We start from the raw sequence: 21,186 nt of genomic DNA on the forward strand, positions 1-21,186 counted from the left end.
TTTGTTTGGGTTTGAGTTAGTGTGACTTGCAAGCACTGCTTAAGCATAGTGTGCTGTATAGCCTAATTATGATTTATTCGGTAAAATACTATTAAACAAGCAAATAACAATAGCACTTAGATACCGCTTCACAGTGCTTTACAGGCCTCTCTAAGCAGTTTACAGAGTCAGTCTATTGCCCCTAACAATCTGAGTCCTCATTTAATTCACCTTGGAAGGCTAAATCAACCTTGAGCCTGGTGAGATTTAAACTGCCAAATTGCAGGCAGCCAGAAAACGGCAGAAGTAGCCTGCAGTACTGCATTCTAATCACTGCACTACCACAGCTCTTGCTTAGCATGTGGTGTGAACTCTTCTGGAGATGAATTGCTGACTGTTTATAACCAATGAGGATTTGTTGAGACAGATTTGTAATTGGTCACCACAACAAAAATATCCTCTAGAGAAAAACTAAGTTGAATGTTTGGGAAATAAGAAATAAGTTTCTCATGAGATACAAACAACTTTTATTTCCTATTTCCAGGGATACCCCTCTGGCATTGACTGGTTTCCACCTATGGTTTAAAGAAGCCATCCCCTTGTGGCTACAGAAGACCTACACAATAGCTCTAGAAAGGACCCAAAGAGCCATCCAAGTGGACCAGGTAATCCCACTCAGAAAGGAAAGCATTGCTCAATTGTTTTATCTTCCCTGTGTTCCTTGGAAAAGGTTTTTCTGCCTTCATACATTTAATCATTGGTGTATATTATGTAGCACCTTCATAGTAGCCTCTGATACTACCATCACTTAATTCTGCCTGTGGATTAACAAGTAGGATAAGATAGGATAGTAAAGGATAGGATAGGATAGGATAGGATAGGACAGAACAGAACAGAACAGAACAGAACAGAATAGAATTCTTTATTGGCCAAGTGTGATTGGACACAAAAGGAATTTGTCTTTGGTGTATATGCTACCAGTATATGTAAGGAGAATAACATACATTCATCAAGAATAAAAAGATACAACACTTAGTCAAGGTTACTAATAAACTATCAAATCGTATTAAGAAACAATAAAAACAATATAATTGAAAGATACAATAAAATGGTTATAGTAATAAGTTGGCAGAGATAGTAGTAGTAAGGAAGAGAAGAAAAATAGTAATATAGTCTTAGTAAATTATTTGACAGTGTTGTGGGAATCAGTTGTTAAACAGAGTGATGGCATTCAGGGAAAAACTGTCTTTGTGTCTAGTTGTTCTGGTGTGCAGTGACCTATGGTGTCATTTTGAGGGTAGAAGTTGAAACAAATTATGTCCAGGATGTGAGGGGTCTGTGGATATTTTCACAGTCCTCTTTTTGACTCGTGAAGTATACAGATCCTCAATGGAATAAAAGTTGTGAATTACATTGTGTGTATAATTTTTGCAGATAAGCAGATATCTTAATATGAATGAATGATTTGCTAGCATATCTTAATCCACTCTGACACCTGTGGTTGGCAATTATGGAATTATCTGAGTAATAATCCAGCAATGAATTTAGCAATTTGAGTTTACATCAGATCCATGTAAGATTCGTTGAGTATATATCAGGACCTTTCAACTAGTTGCTGTGTTCACATAGGTGGCACAAGCTAATTATCATTTCATGATGCCTATGTGGTTCAGATAAAGCCACAACGCTACTTTAGTTACGCAAACTGATGTTCATTCTTATGAGATATTTTAAAAGAATATTGTTCAACTCAGATAATTGTCAATTATTGTTTCTATTCTTTGACTCTTTCACCTTGAGATTTCTCAAACAACAACAGAAAAGATGGCATGTTTTTTAATATAATATATATATTAATGGAAGGTAAAAAAAAGTGCAAAGATGCTTTCCCCATACGCATACTGGAGGCCTTTGTAGCAGAAATGTTACCCTTTCAGGCATCTCCACACAGAATTGCTATGCAACATTTCTAAAAACAAAACAAAACACCCCAAAAGTCTGATTGCTCCACATACTGATCAAATTGAAGATACAATGTTCTGGGTCAAGTTATTGAAAGAAGGGAAATTCAAGTGTTAAAACACCATTGTCTGTCTAGGATATTCAGGGTCCCAAAAATTCCAACCAAAGCCAAAAGCTCATCCTGTAACATTCCAGATTAAATTCTGACCTGATGTTGCTCCCTTTCTCTGGTTTCATTTCTATTCAGTTGACACCACTGGGAGAATTGAATAAACACAGTACATCCATTGTTGACCTATCCACTTGCTATGCTCAGATGGTGAAGACATGGCAACAGCTGGATTGGCCTGACCCTGAGGAGGCCTTTATGATCATGGTGAAATTTGTCGAGGTATGAGTAGAATAAGGAAGATCAGATCATTCTAATCTGTGCCAGAAGTCACTTCTGTCCCACTTTGTATTAAGCCTAAGAAAATTCAGTATAAAAATCAGATCGTCTGTGATCTGGGTACTTGCCATCATTATTTCTGGATGGGGTAGAACTCGCTGCAATTGGAGCAACTTCTGGACTCCATGTGTCTGAAGAACAGATTAAATCTGTGATTAGGAGTACCTTTGCAGAAATTCAATTTGTGTGTGAATTGCACTTCTTCCTGCATTGGGAAGCCTTGTTCATGGTCACTTACACTGGTCATTTACACTTACAACTTACAAGTGACCTGTGTAAGCTCATGTTCACTTATACTTACATGGTCACCAGAGGTGGGTTGCTGCCAATATGGGCCGAACCAGTAGTAGCAGTGGCGGGAGGCTCCGCACCCATGCATGTGCAGAAGCATTGCACGCATGCACGAGCGCACACTGGAGCATGCTTGAACCGGTAGTAAAAAGATTAGCAACCAACCTCTGATGGTCACTTACTCCACTAAGTTCATGTTTACTTAGTCATTTCTTCTCCAAATTACTTCAATATGCTATACAAAGGTTTGCTTTAGAAAACTTCTTAGAATTTGCAGCCGTTCCTGAATACGATGCCAGAGGTAGTTATGGGTGTAATTCAGTATGACCATATAACACCACCACTTTGTGAGATATGTTGGCTCTGATCAAGACTTCTGGGTGCATTTCAAAGCATAGTTTTTTTTACCTATAAAACTTTTCATGGTACGGAGTTATTTACAGAATTGCTTGTCAATTGTTTCTGTTTGTCTCACAAGAAACAGCAGAGTGGTCATGACCATTAGATATTAGAAAGAAGGAAAAATTGGTTTTGCAAGTCCAGAGCTGCCATTCGGGGGAGAAGTCTGGGTCAGCTGCCAAGACTCACCTCCTCTCCTCCGCAAGCTGAAGAAACTACAAAGCTAACAAGCCATGATTAATTGCCGGGTGGTTTTTGCTCTGGAACTATAAAAGATGGTGGGAAGCACAGGGTGGCAGCTCTGACAATTTATTCATTGCCTTAGTGCTTTGTTGGTCAGTTTGTGTCAGTTGGTCAGTTTGTGTCAGTCTGTTTCTGTGTTTGGCTGGTTTCATTAACCCTTCGGAACCTGACAATTAATATGATTTTTACCATGCTTTCCAAAAAATTGTATTAGTCTACTGAATATTATGATTGTGCTCAAAATCTTCTAAAATATTATTAGTAATATGTCTTCCTTCCAGAGATTTTGTATTGCACAGGGATGAGATAAGTGGAATTATGTTTAATTAAAGACTTAATATATTCAGGGAATGTGCCAATCAAGCAACAACAAAAAGTTATGTTATTTGTCCTTCACTCCCCCTATTTCCCCCCCCCCTCGAAGAACAAAAGACAAATTTGTTTTCTTAGAGTGGGGGGGAGGAGACTCAGGTGGAATTGCAGCATTAGAAGATTAGAACCTCTGAATTCAGAGCCTGCTTCATTCCACTTGTATGACTCAGTCATCACTGAAGCTTCCTTACAGAAGAATCAGCTGTGATTGACCATATTGTACATTGTAGGGATCAAAGGCAGTCAAGTGTCCTTGGAGGATGAAGCGAAGCCTATGGCATTGACCGATCAGTGACAGTTTTCTCTTTCCTGACTTCTTAGGACACGTGTAAAATTGCTCAGATGTACTGTCAGATGATCAAAGCAAGGGCAGAGGAATTGTCTTCCAATCAAAGCGAGGCAGGCCAAGCAGCAAACAGGGTAAGTGGGAAAGCCAGATGTTGGGTACAAGAAACAAGGTTGAACACAAGGATTGACTTGATTCTACTTTCCTCCCATTCTCCAGCTTTGTGTTGTGGTGAACAACATTGAGCAGCTCCGGATGATGATCCTGAAGTTGCCCAAACAGCTGAACTGGGCATACTTGGAGCAGAACACTGGACCTGTCATTACCCCAGAGCAGATCCAGCACACACTGCATCAACAGCTTCAGGCTTCCGTTTCCTGCCTCAACAATGAGATCCGAGGAGTGGTGCAGACTCTGGCGATCAAAGTAACCTCACAGGCTTGGTCTTCCGCTTTTCCTTCAGCAGTAGAAAAGGGTCAGGGGAGGAGCATGTCAGGGGCAAAGTATCACCCCACATCTGTTTGGGCTGCTTCATATAGGGAACTTCTGGCTCTTCAGAGAGGTCTAGGACTGTTTCCCTTATACCCTTCGCCGCCCCTTATTTGCCATCCGGGTTCTGCCCCCAGCCATTAACCCCTACCATTTGTCCTCCATTGATATGACCCTAGCTGTTCACTCTGGCCAATGGGCCCGAGCCTTTTCCATCTCAGGCCCTTCGTCATGGCCCATTTGGTGAAATATTGTTCACCCCGGGCTTTTGGGCCCACAAGACAGTTCGCCGCCAGCCATTCGGAGGAAGAGGGCAAAATGCAAAGGGTTTTCCAGCAAGGGAGGGGAATGCAAAGGGTTTTCCAGTGGGGCAGGGATATGTAAAGGGTTTTCTAGCTTGGACCTGAAGCAACTGAGTGGAGAAACAAACCCCGGAGAGGAAACTCTTCACGAAACACTTTCCTCCTCCCCCTCTGTCTCTCTTTTTCCCTTCCCTTCCTCCAATTGGCTGGTGGCAAACTGTCTTGTGGGCCCAAAAGCCTGGGGTGAACAGTATTTCGCCGAATGGGCCATGATGAAGGGCCTGGGACGGAAGAGGCTGGGGCCCATTGGCCAGCACAAAGAGCTAGGGGTGTATCAGCGGAGGACAAATGGTAGAGGTTAATTGGATAGGGGTGGCGAACAAGGGGTGGCGAAGGGTACGAGGCGAACAGTCCCACTCTGCTTGAGAGGCCAAACTCACTGAGTTCTTATGCTTCTGAGAAGTGTGGGTCAGGGATATTGGAATGACAGACCATGGGGAAGACATCCATGCCAAAACAAAGGCCCTTATAAAAAAGAAAACAACAGGATTGCTTCATTTCGGCGGGAGGGGAGGGTTATCTGGCCACAGCTGGTCATTGTTAGCCTTCTCTGCATACTAAAGGTTCAAGAAGCCAATCAGCCAATGATGCCCTTTCCTACCTTCTCCCATTCCATCCTTTACCCCTTACAGATCATTAGGCTTTACACCAGAGGGAGTCCTTGACTTATAACCATTTGTTTAGTGATCTTTTGAAGTTACAACAGTGCTGAAAAAAGTAACTTATGACCATTTATCACACTTATGACCGTTGCAGTATCCCCATGGTAAAACATGATCAAAATAAACATATGTATGATCCCCGTTTGTAACTTTCCCAGCTGCCTTCGGACAAGCAAAGTCAATTTGGGGGAGGGGAACCAGATTCGCCAAATGACTGCACAGTTCACTTAACAGCTGCAATGATTTGCTTAACAACTGTGGCAAAAAAAAGTCACAAAATGGGGCAAAACTCACTTAAAAACTACCTTACTTAGCACAGAAACTTTGGGCTCAGTTGCGATTGTAATCCGAGGATGATCAGTACCAGAATGCTTTAAACAAGTTGCTGAATTCACCAGGCTGTTGTACATGAATCTCGATTCTGTAGAAGGAATTCTGTCTGCAATGGTATATGTGGCGTGTGACAATGGCATTGGACAGAACAGAGAGAAAACTCATATCTTCTATCTTAAATGTTCCAGGAGTTTAAATGCATGGACAGTAGAATAGGATAGAGTAGGATAGGATAGGGCAAGGCAGGACAAGGCAGGGCAAGGTAGGACAGGACAGGACCTTGGAGGTCCTCTAGTCCATCCCCCTGCTCAAGCAGGAGACCCTATACCATTTCAGACAAGTGACTGTCCAGTCTCTTCATAAAAACCTCCAGTGATGGAGCACCTATGATTTCTGCAGGCAAGCTGCTCCGCTGGTTAATTGTCCTCACTGTTAGGAAGTTTCTCCTTAATCTCAGGTTGCTTCTCTCTTTGATTAGTTTCCATCCATTATTTCTTGTCCTGCCCTCCGGTGCTTTGGAGAATAATTCAACCCCCTCTTCTTTTGTGACAGCCCCTCAAATACTGGAATACTGGTATCATGTCACCCCTAATTCTTCTTTTCTTTAGACTAGCCAAACCCAAAACCTGCAGCCGTTCTTCATATGGTTTATTCTCCAGGCCAGTGTGAAATATGAATGGCCCAGCTATAGATTGTTCCCACAAAAATCTCTAAGATGCAGTATGGAATGCCTGAAATGATGTAGATATGAATATTTATACAGTGTTATGTTTCTCCTTAATGGCATTAAAAGCATGTGTGGTTCTTTTTTTGGCAGATGGATGCTAGAATTGCCCAACACATCCAGCAACTGTCTGTTTGCAGTGATAACCCAGAGGATGTGAGTATTTAATTGCTCACTAAATACTGTATATATCACTTCCCCCCCCCTTTTACTTTGTTACTTTGTTACCTATTTTGGAGCCATAACAATAACCAATCTGCTACTCAAAACTGTATGTACTTCTCTGTTCTTTCATCTCTCCATAAAATATTATTATTGTTAAGACATCCCTTATTTTCCCTCTTTTATCTTCCTGGCTTTGAATCAGGCTAGATAAGGGGGAGAATCTGGTAATGCATTGATAAGAATCCACACTTGGGGAAACCCATATTCCACATGAGTTTGTGAAAAGGAGTTAAACAGTTAGTGTTCTACACTACAACAATTTGAAAATGGTTTAAAAATATTTGTTCGCGGTTTCCACAGCATTCTATAGATTTTTATAACAGAATAATTGCACAATAAATATCTCGATCTGAAAGCATCCAGAAGGAATTTGGATGAGTAATCAGCATATAATCAACTTAAAATGTTATGCTGGCCATGTTATATTCACCTGCAGTGAGCCTTTTGTGTTTCTTGTGTGGTGTTCCTTGAACATTTCATATGTAATAATTTAGTTTCATAGCTGATAAATGTTATTTCCTGTCACTAAATTTTTTGTGGATCTTTTTCTGCCTCTTCTAGTGCATCACACCTTTAATGAAATTCTTGGAATATGAGCTTCAGTATCTAAATATGAACCTTGTCCAGGAGAATTTTAACAGGTAAAGTCAGGATAAGGAGGTGACATAAAGAGGGAAATGGCTTTTGCAGAGATGTCTTGCCATGCTATGAATTAGGGATCATAATTGGCACTACCTAGGGGCCATGATGGCAAACCTATGCCAAGAGGTTTCTTAAACCTCTAGGAATTAGAAACTTACTAAACTGGATTGTCTTCCTTTGTATATATTTGCCCCCAACTAATCTTTCTTGAGATTGTGTGCGTTAGAATATAAAACCTACATTATAGGTGGATTAATGGATGTGAATTAGGAAGGAGGGATATATTTTAATTACTATATTTTTTTAATGCAAACCTTTGATACCACATGTTTGAAACAATACACCCTGTAATTTAGCTATCTTTACAACGTCATTAGTCTCTAAATTTTGCAGTGCAATTTAATTATGAAAAAGTTATGCAGAAATGAGAACACTGGTAGCAAAATCTGCATTCATTACCGGTAGATAAAATTGCAAACAAAAATCATATATTTGGAGAAATACTGCCTCCAAAAATTATATATTTCTCAACACCAAATGAAGAAAATAGCTCAAATAGGGCAGGAGTGGGATAAATGGAACTTAAAAATGCAATGAAGATAAAACAACGTAGACAGATTTCTAAATATTAAAAATGGAGAAAAATTAAATTTATAATCCACTTATCCTTAATTTGAGCAGCTTCAGTTCAGCCCCAGGGTCAAATGTGCTAGGCTTTCCCGAGTCCTAGTAAAAGCGCCTTGTCTAGCAATCTGTTGTACATCTCTACGTCTTTTGGTTCTTCCCAAACAGTCTTCTGGAGCTTCTGTGGAATCACACCTTGGCCTTGCTAAAAAACGCTACAAAACAACAAGTTGGAAAATTGGACTACTTTACGAAGTTTCAGTTTGCCCTCCAGGTACTTAGGGATGTAAAGTGAAACCAAGAAGGAAGGGCATGACTTATGCCATGCTCCAATGTCCTGCTACTTTCTCTCTTTTTCTCCATCTCTCCCATAGAGCTTGGAACTTTGCTTTCATGGAGAAGGCTGTGGACTATCCAAAGATGCCCTTCGCACACCAGCTTTTATAGTAAGCTACTGCAACCTTTGCTACCTTTATGACAAGCCTGTGCAACTTGTAAAGGGGAAGGAGCCACTCATGGATAAATTAAAAATCCTTGTGGCCCCTGGAGTAATAGCTGGCATGCCAATCAGCTGTTTGGTGGCTAGTGAAACCAGGGCAACCTTGGAACTGGCAGAAGTGATGAGACTTGTAGGTATTCTGCAGTGTGCCTTTTAAACCAGCAACAGCGATGGCAATGAATTTATTACTTTTTAAAAAATGCCAGTGAGCCATTTGGGGCTGCTTGGCCAGCCATATACTATGCTGGCCTGCTTGACAGAAAAACCTCTGAGCAACAGGTACTCTAATAGTGACCAAATGTTGGCTTTATATATCTAAATACATTTTAAAAAATAGCACTTAATCTACCTTTTCTGTCCATTCCTGCATCAACCTACCTTTGCATACAAAACCCTGGCATGAACTTCCCATGTGTTCCCAGCTACCTCACATAACATTAGTACATAAGGGCCAGAAATACTATTAACATCTAGCATCTATTAGCTAGACACAAACAGGTTTTTTTTAAATGAAGATTCTGGCTTATACAAAAGTTGCCCACTTGTGTTGTGGCATCATGTATGCTGCCCTGTCAGGATTTCCATCCTGTTCAAACAATGGATCGAGTTCACATGTGAAGTGGAAGGAAAGCTTTTGTGCATTTTGAAGATGCCACTTCATTTTAAATAGTGTTAAGGCAGAGGTAATCTTCTGTGAATGGAGCAAGGAGGTCATGTGTACTGTAGCTATAAATGTAACTGTCGATTGAAATTATCAGAATCATTGGGCAAAAGTATTTACCTCACACTGATGTTAAACATAAACATGCTGATAAAATGGATAAAATAGGGGTTCCCAAAAGCTCATTGACTTTTTCAGGAAGTTTCAAATTGTTCATCAACACCCCACCCCCCCGGCAATTTATTATATGACAATAATTTAATAAACACTACTTTAACGAATAGAGTGTCTGTCTGGTGTAATAGTTAAGACATCAAGCTAGTGTTCTGACCCAGGCTTCCTTGGAAAGCAAGAAGCAAAGTCTTGAACCCGATAAAACCTCTTTTATTTAGATGACTGTGAATTCCTTTCATTCATAGTCAGCAAGGCTTTAGCAAACAGTATTTCAGAGGAATGTTTATCCACCCGCACCTTATCTCATTTAGAACGCTGCCAGATAACTAGTTTCCAAACACAAGGCAAAGCAAAACTTGGCACAGATTCTCTTATAATCACAAACAGAACTTTCCAAACCAAATGAACGAATTGTTGCCTGCAAAATCCCACTCCCCATTCGTTCCTCTCTTGTTTCCTCTGGGAGGGACCAATCACCTTCAAGGTGTGGCTTTACTCTTAAGTGGACCCTGCTTTCTTAGTTGTTCTTGTATTCTGGCAGCTCTGCGCATGCACACACTGGGAACAGGCTCCAGCTGTTCTTCTGCCTCACTGCTGTCTAAAACCCTCTCTGCCTCCAATGAAGAGTCCTTGTCTGAGCTTTCCTCAATCCCCAGGACTGGTCCATGTTCCTCCCCAACCTCCTCACTGTCCGACTGCTGCCAGCTCTGCTAGCGGGCCACAACAGCTAGAGACTGGGAGACTGTACATTCTAATCCCCTGCCTTAAGCATGTCGTAAACTAGGTGACCTTGAGTCAGTCATTCTTTCTCAGCCCTAGGAAGGAGACAATGCAAATCACTTAAAGCACTAAGCATTACCTGGTGTCTTGCGACCATTCCCCCACCCCCCTGGCTCTACTCGATCAGGGCCTCTTTGCAGTGCAGCCCTCCCCCGCCTTCTTCTGCGATTGCGGAACCTTCTTCTACCACCTTTACCATCTGGCTCTCTCTGTTTATTTTGTTTATGAACTTGGACTCTCGGACTTTCAGATCTACGCCCCTACTCCTTTTCTTGCAACTATGACTGCCCACCGCTTTCCCAAGAATATTACTCCAACTATCAGGGACATCATTCCATCTGCCTTCTATCTTACAATCGCCCACCCAACACGGTTCCCTTTGACTTTGGGTGCTTCTCAGGACTTGAGGAAGGGAGAGGGGCAGAGCAGCTCTCCCTTCTCCTTCCACACCATTAACTATCTTAACCGTACTTGCGCAGTGCTCTGCACATTTTAGGAATGTAGTGTGAATGGTGGGCCTGGCTAATGTTTGTACCCACCTTTTTAACCTCATATTGTTGTATTTTTTGTGTTTAATTTAACATACGTGGGGAATGCATGGATGAGTGGCTGTGTATGTATGAGAGGACTGAGAGTACAGCCTGGTGCCTCCTCCACTGAGTGCTATTGCAGAAGTGGTAGGGGGCCCAGGCCTACCTCCCGTCCCAGAATGAGTGACAAAAATCACCTGCCGAATGGAGCGGAGGCTGTGGGAGGGGATATGGGGTCTACGGGTGTGGGGGTGGGCCGGAGCATTATGGTCACTATGGGGAGGGGCAGGTACGATGGAAACTTCAGGGCTAGCCATTACCGGGGAAGGAGGGTTCGCTACGTCACAGAGATCCCTCCTTCCGGCCCTGCTAGCTCCACTCCAGGGCCAGATGGCGAGAACTGTCAGGGCCCTGGTCTCAGGCTGCTGTCGCTAAATGCCAGGTCTGTTGTTCATAAGGCCCCCCTCATCCGGGACTTGATAACTGATGAGGGCGCAGACCTGGCATGTATTACTGAAACATGGCTGGGCATGGAGGGAGGAGTCCCCCTCGTTGAGATGTGCCCAGCCGGATTTCAGGTGCTACATCAGCCGAGAGCCCAGGGAAGGGGTGGCGGTGTGGCTATTGTAGTCCGGGAGTCTTTAGTACCTCGTAGGGTCCCTGCTCCGGAGCTTGTCGGGTGTGAGTCCCTGCTGGTGAAGCTGGACCTCAAGGGTCAAGTGGGTCTGCTGCTTACGTACCTGCCTCCCAACTGCGTTGCAGCAGCCCTCCCCTCGCTCCTCGAGTCAGTAGCCGAGCTAGCAATTGAGTTCCCTAGACTTATAGTTCTGGGGGACTTCAACTTGCCTTCGCTCGGTGAACACTCTGATGGAGCGCAGGAGTTCATGGCTTCCATGACAGCCATGGGCTTGACTCAAGTAATCCGAGGCCCAACTCACTCAGCGGGTCACACGCTCGACCTCGTATTCCTCTCGGAGCAGTGGAGTTACGATCTTGGTCTGAGGGGTAATGAGATCATACCCCTGTCGTGGTCAGACCACTACCTACTGAGGCTAGACTTCCGGAGGCCAAACCCCCACCGTAGGGAGGAGGGACCGACTAGCTGGTTCCGCCCCAAGCGACTGATGGATCCTGTTAGGTTCCAGACGGAGCTTGGGGTTATTCCTGATACCCTCGCCCACAGTTCGGCGGAGACCCTCGTCGCTGCCTGGCACTCGGCAGCTTCGGAGTCTCTGGACCGGATTGCGCCGCTACGGCCCCTCCGGGTCAGCGGCCCCCGGAGGCCTCCTTGGTTCACTGAGGAGCTCCGGGAGGTAAAGCGCCGGAGGAGACGCCTAGAGCACTCGTGGAGGTCCGATAGGTCTGAGTCGAAATGGGCACTTTTAACAGCATGCACCAAGGAGTATATTCAGACTTTAAGATCAGCAAAAAGAACATATATTGCCTCCTTGGTAGCGTCCGCCGAGTCCCGCCCAGCCGCCCTGTTTAGGATAACCCGCTCCCTCCTAAATAGGAGGGAGACAGGGGACTCCCTACAGGGTAAGGCTGAGGAGTATGTCCAGTTCTTGGCGGACAAAGTTGCCCGGTTTCGAGCGGACCTGGACTCCACCCCAGTAGATCCAGCCGAGACACAAGGAGAAGACTTGGCAAACCATCTCTGGGTTGAGTTTCAGGAAGCTGCCTCTGGGGATGTGGACAAGGCTATGCGAGCTGTGAGCGCCTCCACCTGCGTACTGGACCCGTGTCCCTCCTGGCTGGTTGCCAACAGCAGTGAGGTGACACGAGGCTGGATCCAGGCGGTTGTTACCGCCTCTCTTCGGGAGGGGTACTTCCCCACCGCGCTTAAGACAGCGGTGGTAAGACCCCTCCTGAAGAAACCGTCCTTGGATCCAGCTGTTCTTAATAACTATCGTCCAGTCTCCAACCTTCCCTTTGTAGGGAAGGTTGTTGAGAAGGTGGTGGCTCTCCAGCTTCAGCGTACCTTGGAGGAAGCTAACTATCTTGACCCCTTCCAGTCTGGCTTCAGACCTGGTTACAGCACAGAAACCGCTTTGGTCGCAATAGCAATAGCAATAGCAATAGCAGTAGACTTATATACCGCTTCATAGGCCTTTCAGGCCTCTCTAAGCGGTTTACAGAGAGTCAGCATATTGCCCCCAACAATCTGGGTCCTCATTTTACTCACCTCGGAAGGATGGAAGGCTGAGTCAACCCTGAGCCGGTGAGATTTGAACCGCTGACCTGCTGATCTAGCAGTAGCCTGCAGTGCTGCTTTTAACCACTGCGCCACCTTCGCATTGACCGATTCATCGCTCGCATTGACCGATGATCTCTGGAGAGCTAGGGATGGAGGCCATGCTTCCATCCTAGTTCTCCTGGACCTCTCAGCGGCTTTCGATACCATCGACCATGGTATCCTTCTGCGACGACTGCGGGAGATAGGGGTGGGCGGCACTGTTTTGCAGTGGTTCTCCTCCTATCTCTCGGACAGGTCGCAGTCGGTGTTGGTGGGGGGGAGAGATCGTCCCTGAGGCCCCTAACTTATGGGGTGCCGCAGGGGTCGGTCCTATCCCCCCTACTATTTAACATTTACATGAAACCGCTGGGCGAGATCATCCGGAGGCACGGGATAAAATACCACCAATATGCGGACGATACACAGTTGTATCTGTCCGCCCCGTGCCAACTCAATGAAGCGGTGGACATGATGAACCGGGGTCTAGAGGCCGTTAAAGACTGGATGAGAGCAAACAAGCTGATACTCAACCCAGACAAGACCGAGTGGCTGTTGTGCTTTCCTCCCAAAAATCTGACCAACATACCATCACTCAGGCTGGGGGGACAAAACTTACACCCCTCAGAAAGGGCCCGCAACTTGGGAGTCCTCCTGGACCCACAGCTGACTTTTGACCACCATCTCTCAGCTGTGACCAGGGGGGCATTTGCCCAGGTTCGCCTGGTGCGCCAGTTGCGGCCCTACCTGAATCGGGAGGCCCTCACAACAGTCACTCGAGCCCTTGTGATCTCCAGGCTGGAATACTGTAATGTGCTCTACATGGGGCTGCCCTTGAAGAGCATCCGGAGACTTCAGCTAGTCCAGAATGCGGCCGCGCGAGTGATCGTGGGCGCACCACGGTTCGCCCACATAACACCGATCCTCCGTGAGCTGCACTGGCTACCTGTCGATCTCCGGGTGCACTTCAAGGTCCTACTCACCACCTATAAAGCGCTCCATGGTAGTGGATCTGTCTATTTGAGAGACCGCCTTCTGCCAATTACCTCCCTGCGTCCCATCAGATCGCATAGAGTTGGCCTCCTCCGTATTCCATCTGCCAGTCAGTGCCGACTGGCGACTACCCGGAGGAGAGCCTTCTCTGTTGCGGCTCCGACACTATGGAACAATCTCCCCGTGGAGATTCGTACCCTCACCACCGTCCAGGCCTTCCGCACAGCCCTCAAGAACTGGCTAGCCCGTCAGGTCTGGGGCTAAGCCTATTTTCGCCCCTCCCGAATGTTGAGTGAATGTTGAGTTTTATTGTTTAATTTATTTTTGTTCACATTTCTTTTTGCACTGTCCTACACTCCCTTCCTTTGTGATTGTAAGCCGCCCTGAGTCCCCTCAGGGAAAAGGGCGGCCTATAAATGTTTAATAAATGAAATGAAATGAAAATGAAATGCCAGGTCTGTGGTTCACAAAGCTCCCCTTGTCCGGGACCTAATTTTAGACGAGGGGGCAGACCTGGCATGTATTACTGAAACCTGGCTGGGCCCAGAGGGAGGAGTCCCCCTCACTGAAATGTGCCCAGAAGGATTTCAGGTGCTTCATCAGCCGCGACCCCAGGGAAGGGGTGGGGGAGTGGCGGTCATCGTCTGAAGGTCTTTAGTTCCTCGTAGGATCCCTGCTCCGGAGCTTGTCGGTTGTGAGTCCCTGTTGATGAAGTTGGACCTTGGTGGTCAAGTGGGTTTGTTGATAACGTACCTACCTCCCAACAGCATTGCAACAGCCCTCCCCTCGCTCCTCGAGTCAATAGCCGAGTTGGCGGTAGAGTTCCCCAGGCTTATGGTTCTGGGGGATTTCAACCTGCCTACACTTGGTGAATGCTCGGATGGGGCGCAGGAGTTCATGGCTTCCATGACAGCCATGGACTTGACCCAAGTAATTCGGGGTTCGACTCATTCAGCGGGTCCCACGCTTGACCTCGTATTCCTCTTGGAGCAGTGGAGACGTGATCTAGAGTTGAAGGGCATTAAGACCTTGCCCTTGTCATGGTCTGATCACTTCCTACTGAGGCTTGACTTTCGGAAACCAATCCCCCACTGTAGGGAGGGGGAACCAATTAGGTGGTTCCGCCCCAGGCACCTGATGGACCCTATGGGATTTCAGACGGCGCTTGGAGAAATACCTGACACTCTCATCCACAATCCGGTGGAGTCCTTAGTCGCTGCCTGGAATACAGCGGCGGCGGGGGCTCTAAACCGGATTGCTCCTTTGTGACCTCTCTGAGGCAGCAGATCCAGGAGGGCTCCTTGGTTCACCGAGGAACTCCGGGAGATGAAGCGCCAAAAGAGACGCCTAGAGCGCCGCTGGAGGGCCAGTAAATCTGAGTCAGACCGAGCACTGATGAGAGCCTTTATCAGAGCCTATCTCGTGGCAATACGGGCGGCGAAATGTTCGCATTTTGCCGCCCTTATTGCATCCGCTAAATCGCGCCCAGCCGCCTTGTTTAGAATAACCCACTCCCTCTTGAAAGGGAGGGATGCGGATGACCCTTTACAAGGTAGAGCTGAGGAATTTGTTCAGTATTTAACGGATAAAGTCACTCGGATTCGGACAGAGCTGGACTCCAATTGCACGGTACCAGCCGAGGTACCGGGGGAAGGTCTTGAGCATACTTTATGGATTGAGTTTCAACTTGTATCTCCTGAGGAAGTGGACAAGGCCATGGGAGCGGTGAGTGCCTCCACTTGCATACTGGACCCGTGCCCCTCCTGGCTGGTCTCTACCAGGAGGGAGGTGACACGCGGCTGGATCCGGACGATAGTTAACACCTCTCTCTGGGAGGGAATTTTCCCGCTCCTCTTAAAGGATGCGGTGGTGAGACCCCTCCTGAAGAAACCATCTCTGGACCCAGCCATTTTGAGCAACTATCATCCAGTCTCCAACCTTCCCTTTGTTGGGAAGGTTGTTGAGAAAGTGGTGGCCTCTCAACTCCGACGGTCCTTGGATGAAACCGATTATCTGGATCCCTTTCAGTCGGGTTTCAGGCCTGGTTACAGCATGGAAACTGCTTTGGTCGCGCTGATCGATGATCTCTGGCGAGCCAGGGATAGGGGTCACCCCTCTATCCTTGTGCTCCTTGACCTCTCAGCGGCCTTTGATACCATTGACCATGGTATCCTTCTGCAACGGTTGCGAGAGGTGGGAGTGGGAGGCACTGTCCTTCGGTGGTTCTCCTCCTACCTCTCGGACAGGTTGCAGTCGGTGTTGGTCGGAGGGCAGAGGTCGACCCCAAGGCCCCTCAATTACGGGGTGCCGCACGGTTCGGTCCTGTCCCCCCTCCTATTTAACATCTACATGAAGCCACTGGGTGAGATCATACGCTGGCACGCACCAATATGCGGACGATACACAGCTGTATCTGTCCGCCCCGTGCCAACTCAGCGAAGCAGTAGAAGTGATGTGCCAGTGCCTGGAGGCTGTTAGGGTCTGGATGGGAGTAAACAAGTTGGCACTCAATCCAGACAAGACCGAGTGGCTACTGATGTTCCCTCCCAAAGATTGGCCAAGTAGTCCATCTCTCAGGCTGGGGGGTGAAATTATATGCCCCTCAGAGAGGGTTCGCAATTTGGGAGTCCTCCTGGACCCCCAGCTGACTTTAGAACACCATTTGTCAGCTGTGACCAGGGGGACCTTTGCCCAGGTTCGCCTGGTGCACCAATTGCGACCCTACCTGGATCGGGAGGCCCTTCAGATAGTCACTCATGCCCTTGTGACCTCAAGCCTGAATTACTGTAACGTGCTCTACATGGGGCTGCCCTTGAAGAGTGTTCGAAGACTTCAGCTAGTCTAGAACGCAGCCGCGCGAGCGATTGTGGGTGCACCCAGGTACACCCACGTTACACCTATCCTCCGCGAGCTGCACTGGCTACCTATTAGTCTCCGGACTCGCTTCAAGGTGCTAGTCGTTACTTATAAAGCCCTACATGGCATCAGACCTGGGTACCTGAGAGACGGCCTCCTGCCAATTACCTCCCATAGACCGATCAGATGGCACAGACTAGGCCTCCTCCGGATCCCATCTGCCAGCCAATGTTGGCTGGTGACTCCCCGGGGGAGAGCCTTCTCTGTTGCAGCTCCAGCCCTCTGGAACGAGCTCCCCGTCGAGATCCGGACCTTTACTACTCTCCCGGCCTTCCGCAAAGCCACGAAGACCTGGCTGTTCCGGCAGGCTGGGGGGCTGTTGAAATAGTCAGCCCCATGGGAACTATGAATGTTGTGTATTTTAAATTGTTGTTTGTCTATTTGTCTATTTATTCCCTTCCTTGTTTATTGTAAGCCGCCCGGAGTCCTTCGGGAGTGGGCGGCATACAAGACCAATAAATTCAATTCAATTCAATTCAGCTGAAACTTTCTGTATGACCTCACATTTGACAAACAAGATCAGTGTCAAAAGTGGCTGGTGTAGCAACACCCTGCCTGGGAAAGCTTCCGTTTTTATTTCTCTTGGTTACTCACGTATTACTTATTTTATTCATAGTCTAGTATTTCTGCTGATACTCATTTCTTATAGGCTCTGGAGAAAGAGTTGGATCTTTGCTCCTCCACCAGCAGAAAACTTATTGAAAAGTATTTCAGTGCTCGAATCCAGCAACAGGTGAGGCTGATCCTAGCTCCTGTTTAATAACACGATAATAGCAATAGTAATAGCACTTAGACTTACAGTACCCTCTAACCTGTTTACAGAGTCAGTATATTGTCCCTAAGAATTTGGGTTCTCATTTTACCGACCTTGGAAGGATGGGAGTCAAACTTGAGTTGGTCAGGATCGAACTCCTGGTATGTGGGCAGAGTTAGTCTGCAGACTGCATTCTAATCACTGCGCCATTTTGCTTGTTCCTTCCTTTTGCTCATCTTATTGAGTGGAGTTGTTGATACAGCCATAACTATTGACTTACAGCACGGTAAAGAATCTTTTGATAAATGGGGCAGCACTTACTGTATTTTTTTGCAGTGTAAGACGAACCTTTTTTCCTCAAAAAAAAAAAAAAAGGCTGAAAATCTGAGTGTGTTTTAAACACTGAATACAGCATTTTTTGCCTCCCAAAACCCTGCCCCTTCACCAAAATGGCCATACACTGCCTTTAAGAGGTTGTCAGAGTGGGGGCTGGGGAGGGTAGAAATGAGAGGAAAAGGGACTGTTTTTTGCTCAGTTTTGCCTCCCCAGCCTCCAGGAGCACTCTACAAGCCTAAAGGCTATGCATGCCCTTTTTTGGAAAAAAAACAGGCCCATTTTTGTGAAAAAACGGGCCGTTTTTGGGAGGTCTGCAGAGTGCAAAAACTTTTTAAAAATTTGTCTCTTCAAAATCTTGGTGCGTCTTATACTCCGGTGCATCTTATACTCCAAAAATATGGTACTTCTTTTAGAAAGTGGAAGAACTGCAGGGGGGTATATTAATGATAGACGGTGGGATAGGAGTTGTTGTTTTCTCTGGATTTGACAAGGTAGGGTGGAAGTAGTGTTTTTTTTTAACATGTTGATAATTCTTGTAGAGTTTATACAATGGTTGTTATAGATGTCTTACCTTTAACTGGTGGGAAGCCGTACCTCCAATTTTCAGAATTGTGTATAGCAGGCTCACACACAAGCACACACAAAAGTTCAGCTAACCATAATTGATGTTGGAACTTCAGGCTGTCTACCACTGATTAACAGTTTCAAATTTGAAGTGTTAGAATTGGCCAGAATCATCAAGGGCCAGAGTTGCTATTTGAGATTTCCATGAGATTTTTTCTTTCTTTCAGTAGAATTGTATTGTTTCCTATTCAAACTTAGTATAGTGAAGCATTACAATCAGAGTGATAAAAATTCTGCTATTAGTACTAGTGGAAACAATTTGAGCATTTTGCTCCCGTCCTATTTCAGTGTTGCAAATATTACCACTGAAGAAAGTCAACTAGCATACATTTTCCCCACCCTTGTTACTTTAAAAAAAAGTTTATGGGTGAAAATTAAGTAACATTATATAAAGTGGTGATTGTTACCATAGAAAATATCTTATAAAGAAGATATGTTTAACAAAACTGTCAACAAAATGGAAATTCTCCTGTGTGCTGCTCCGGGAATCCAATCATGGGTTAACTAAGCCCTCTAGCCTTCAGACTGAGTATGTAAATTTCTAAGCCACGCCTCCTCTGGCTGGACTTCCTTCCTCTATTCAGTCTCTTTACTCAGTCCAAGCCTACGAGACCTATCTCAATTTTCTCTTGACAATTTCTCAGGATTTTTACTTCTTTTGTTGGATTTTTACTGTGTATACTTCGGATTGGAGGTAAAGCGGCAGTTTCTGCCAGCCGATTCCTCCCCTTGCTGCTTCCACTCTGAGGATAGCCGGAGTGTAAGACGATCCTTGCCGTTGGCAAACGGCTTCTCCGTCTACCCTTCCCTTATTTCGGCGCGTAGGGATGCTGAGTCTCCCAGCGCCGCCCTTTCTATTGCCGGATAGCACCCGCCTGCGGGCGCGGTCGAATCCGTGTCTGTGGCCTGACGGAGCTCATTCTCTCCTGTCGCTGCCTAACTCCCTCGTCCTCTCGCTGGAGCGGCTGCTGGAAGGTATAGGGATCAGCTGTTTTGGGAGTTCTTCCTGCCGTTACGTTTGAATTTCGCGCCCTTGAGGCTGATCGCCATTTTTTTGGAGCTATTTCGCGCATGCGCGATAGGCTCGGAATGAGGCAGCATTTTCTTCACGCGCTGAGTCTGCGCTCTACGTCTGCTCCTCCCCTTTCCCTCACTCGAGGCTGTTGGTTCAAGGAGGAGGTCGCTGCTCTCTTTGTCTCTGCTTTCACGTGGCGTTTTTTGGCGAGTGAAGCACAATTGGATTCCTTTGTTCAGTGATTGAGCTCTTTCAAATTCATACCATGGCAGATCAATCTGTAGGTAAAGGTACTGTGGAGCCAATTTCCGAGCCCCGTTCCCCTGGCGAAGGGGGGGCTAGCCCTAGGCCCGGTAGGGCCGCTACCAGGGCTTCCAGTAGTAGGCCTCGTGCCTCATCCGCTGCCCGGGACAAGTCGCATAAGCGCAAAGACAAGGCCAAGGTTCCCCCAAAAGCACCTGGGGCCCCCATTTGTCCTCCTCCGGTTCTCATTCCTCACAATGTCTCTCCGGTGCGCGTTACTGAGCAGGGTTGGTCCCCTGATATTCAGCTTCCCCAAGCTCCTCTTCCCGAGGCGGGGGTATTTGGGCCTCGTTCCCCTCCAATCATTTCAGAAACTAGTGGGGCCTCTCTTCGTTCTCCTCCCCGCGCTGGCCCTTCTGCCACATTCACGCCTACAGCTGCAGGCCTCAGGCCTCTAGAAGGCCAGTAGTTGGGCCTTCCTCCTGATTTGTATTTCATGATCTCTGAGGCTATTTCTAAAGGGGTGGATGCAGAGTCCCGGGCCATAGTCTCCAATGTGGCCTCTCGCCGCTTGCTCTGGCTTCGTCATTGGCAAGCTGATGTCAAATCCAAGTGGCGCTTAGCATCTACACCCTTTAAGGGTGGAGCCCTGTTCGGTTCGGTGCTGGATCCCATTCTCATTGAGACTCGGGATAAACGCAAGGTCCTTCCCTCTGCCAGTGCTCGTGCTAATCGACGGCAGCAGCCTTACAATAGGCGCCAGCCCTTTCGGTCCGGGGACTCGGGGTTCACTCCCGCTCCCTATGTCCCCAGTTACACCAGGGGGTTCTCCCAGACTCAGGATCGTGGCCAGGACCGCGCTGGAGCCAGGGACAGGGGTCGCCAGCAGGGTCAGGCGCAGAATAGAAGGCCTTTCCGAGGATCGGGCAACCGATCCTTTCAAAGGTACCAGTGACTCGCAGGAAGTTGGGCCCATAGGAGGATGTCTTTTGGCCTTCGCTCATCAGTGGGCGGAGCTCACATCGGACGCATGGGCCCTTCAGGTGGTGAGCTTGGGTCTCACTCTAGAATTTCTATCCATCCCCCCGAGAAGGTTCATCAGGTGCCCCGTGCCCAGGTGCCCATCGAAGCGGCGCCTCATGGACGCCGAAATACACCATCTTCTCGCCATCAGGGCCATAGAGCAAGTACCCACAGGGCAGGAAGGCCTAGGGTTCTATTCCAACTTGTTCCTAGTACCAAAGAACTCCGGGGGATGGAGGGAAATCCTAGATTTGAAACGGCTCAATCATTATATCAAATACCAAAAATTCAAAATGCAGTCTCTAAAGAGCATATTGGCTTCCATCCGCCAAGGCGACATGATGACTTCAATAGACATCAAAGA

At 46.8% G+C, this 21,186-nt stretch overlaps 1 protein-coding gene across 2 annotated transcripts in view; it reads left to right on the forward strand.

Annotated features, from left to right (window-relative positions):
* The window catches only part of UNC13D (unc-13 homolog D), a 76,393-nt gene that overhangs the window by 43,732 nt on the left and 11,475 nt on the right, over window positions 1–21,186 (forward strand). For both annotated transcript variants that reach the window (XM_087709912.1, XM_014051586.2), the window contains 9 exons: window positions 524–644; window positions 2,189–2,332; window positions 4,016–4,114; window positions 4,200–4,406; window positions 6,644–6,706; window positions 7,337–7,416; window positions 8,210–8,315; window positions 8,416–8,487; window positions 17,477–17,560. In XM_087709912.1, coding sequence (XP_087566038.1) covers window positions 524–644; window positions 2,189–2,332; window positions 4,016–4,114; window positions 4,200–4,406; window positions 6,644–6,706; window positions 7,337–7,416; window positions 8,210–8,315; window positions 8,416–8,487; window positions 17,477–17,560 — 976 coding nt within the window. The remainder of the gene's footprint in view (window positions 1–523; window positions 645–2,188; window positions 2,333–4,015; window positions 4,115–4,199; window positions 4,407–6,643; window positions 6,707–7,336; window positions 7,417–8,209; window positions 8,316–8,415; window positions 8,488–17,476; window positions 17,561–21,186) is intronic.

The sequence above is a fragment of the Thamnophis sirtalis genome, unplaced genomic scaffold (assembly GCF_051295495.1).
Source record: "Thamnophis sirtalis isolate CommonGarterSnake01/CBP01778 unplaced genomic scaffold, rThaSir2_p1.2 scaffold_3, whole genome shotgun sequence".
Classification (NCBI taxonomy): Eukaryota; Metazoa; Chordata; class Lepidosauria; order Squamata; family Natricidae; genus Thamnophis; species Thamnophis sirtalis.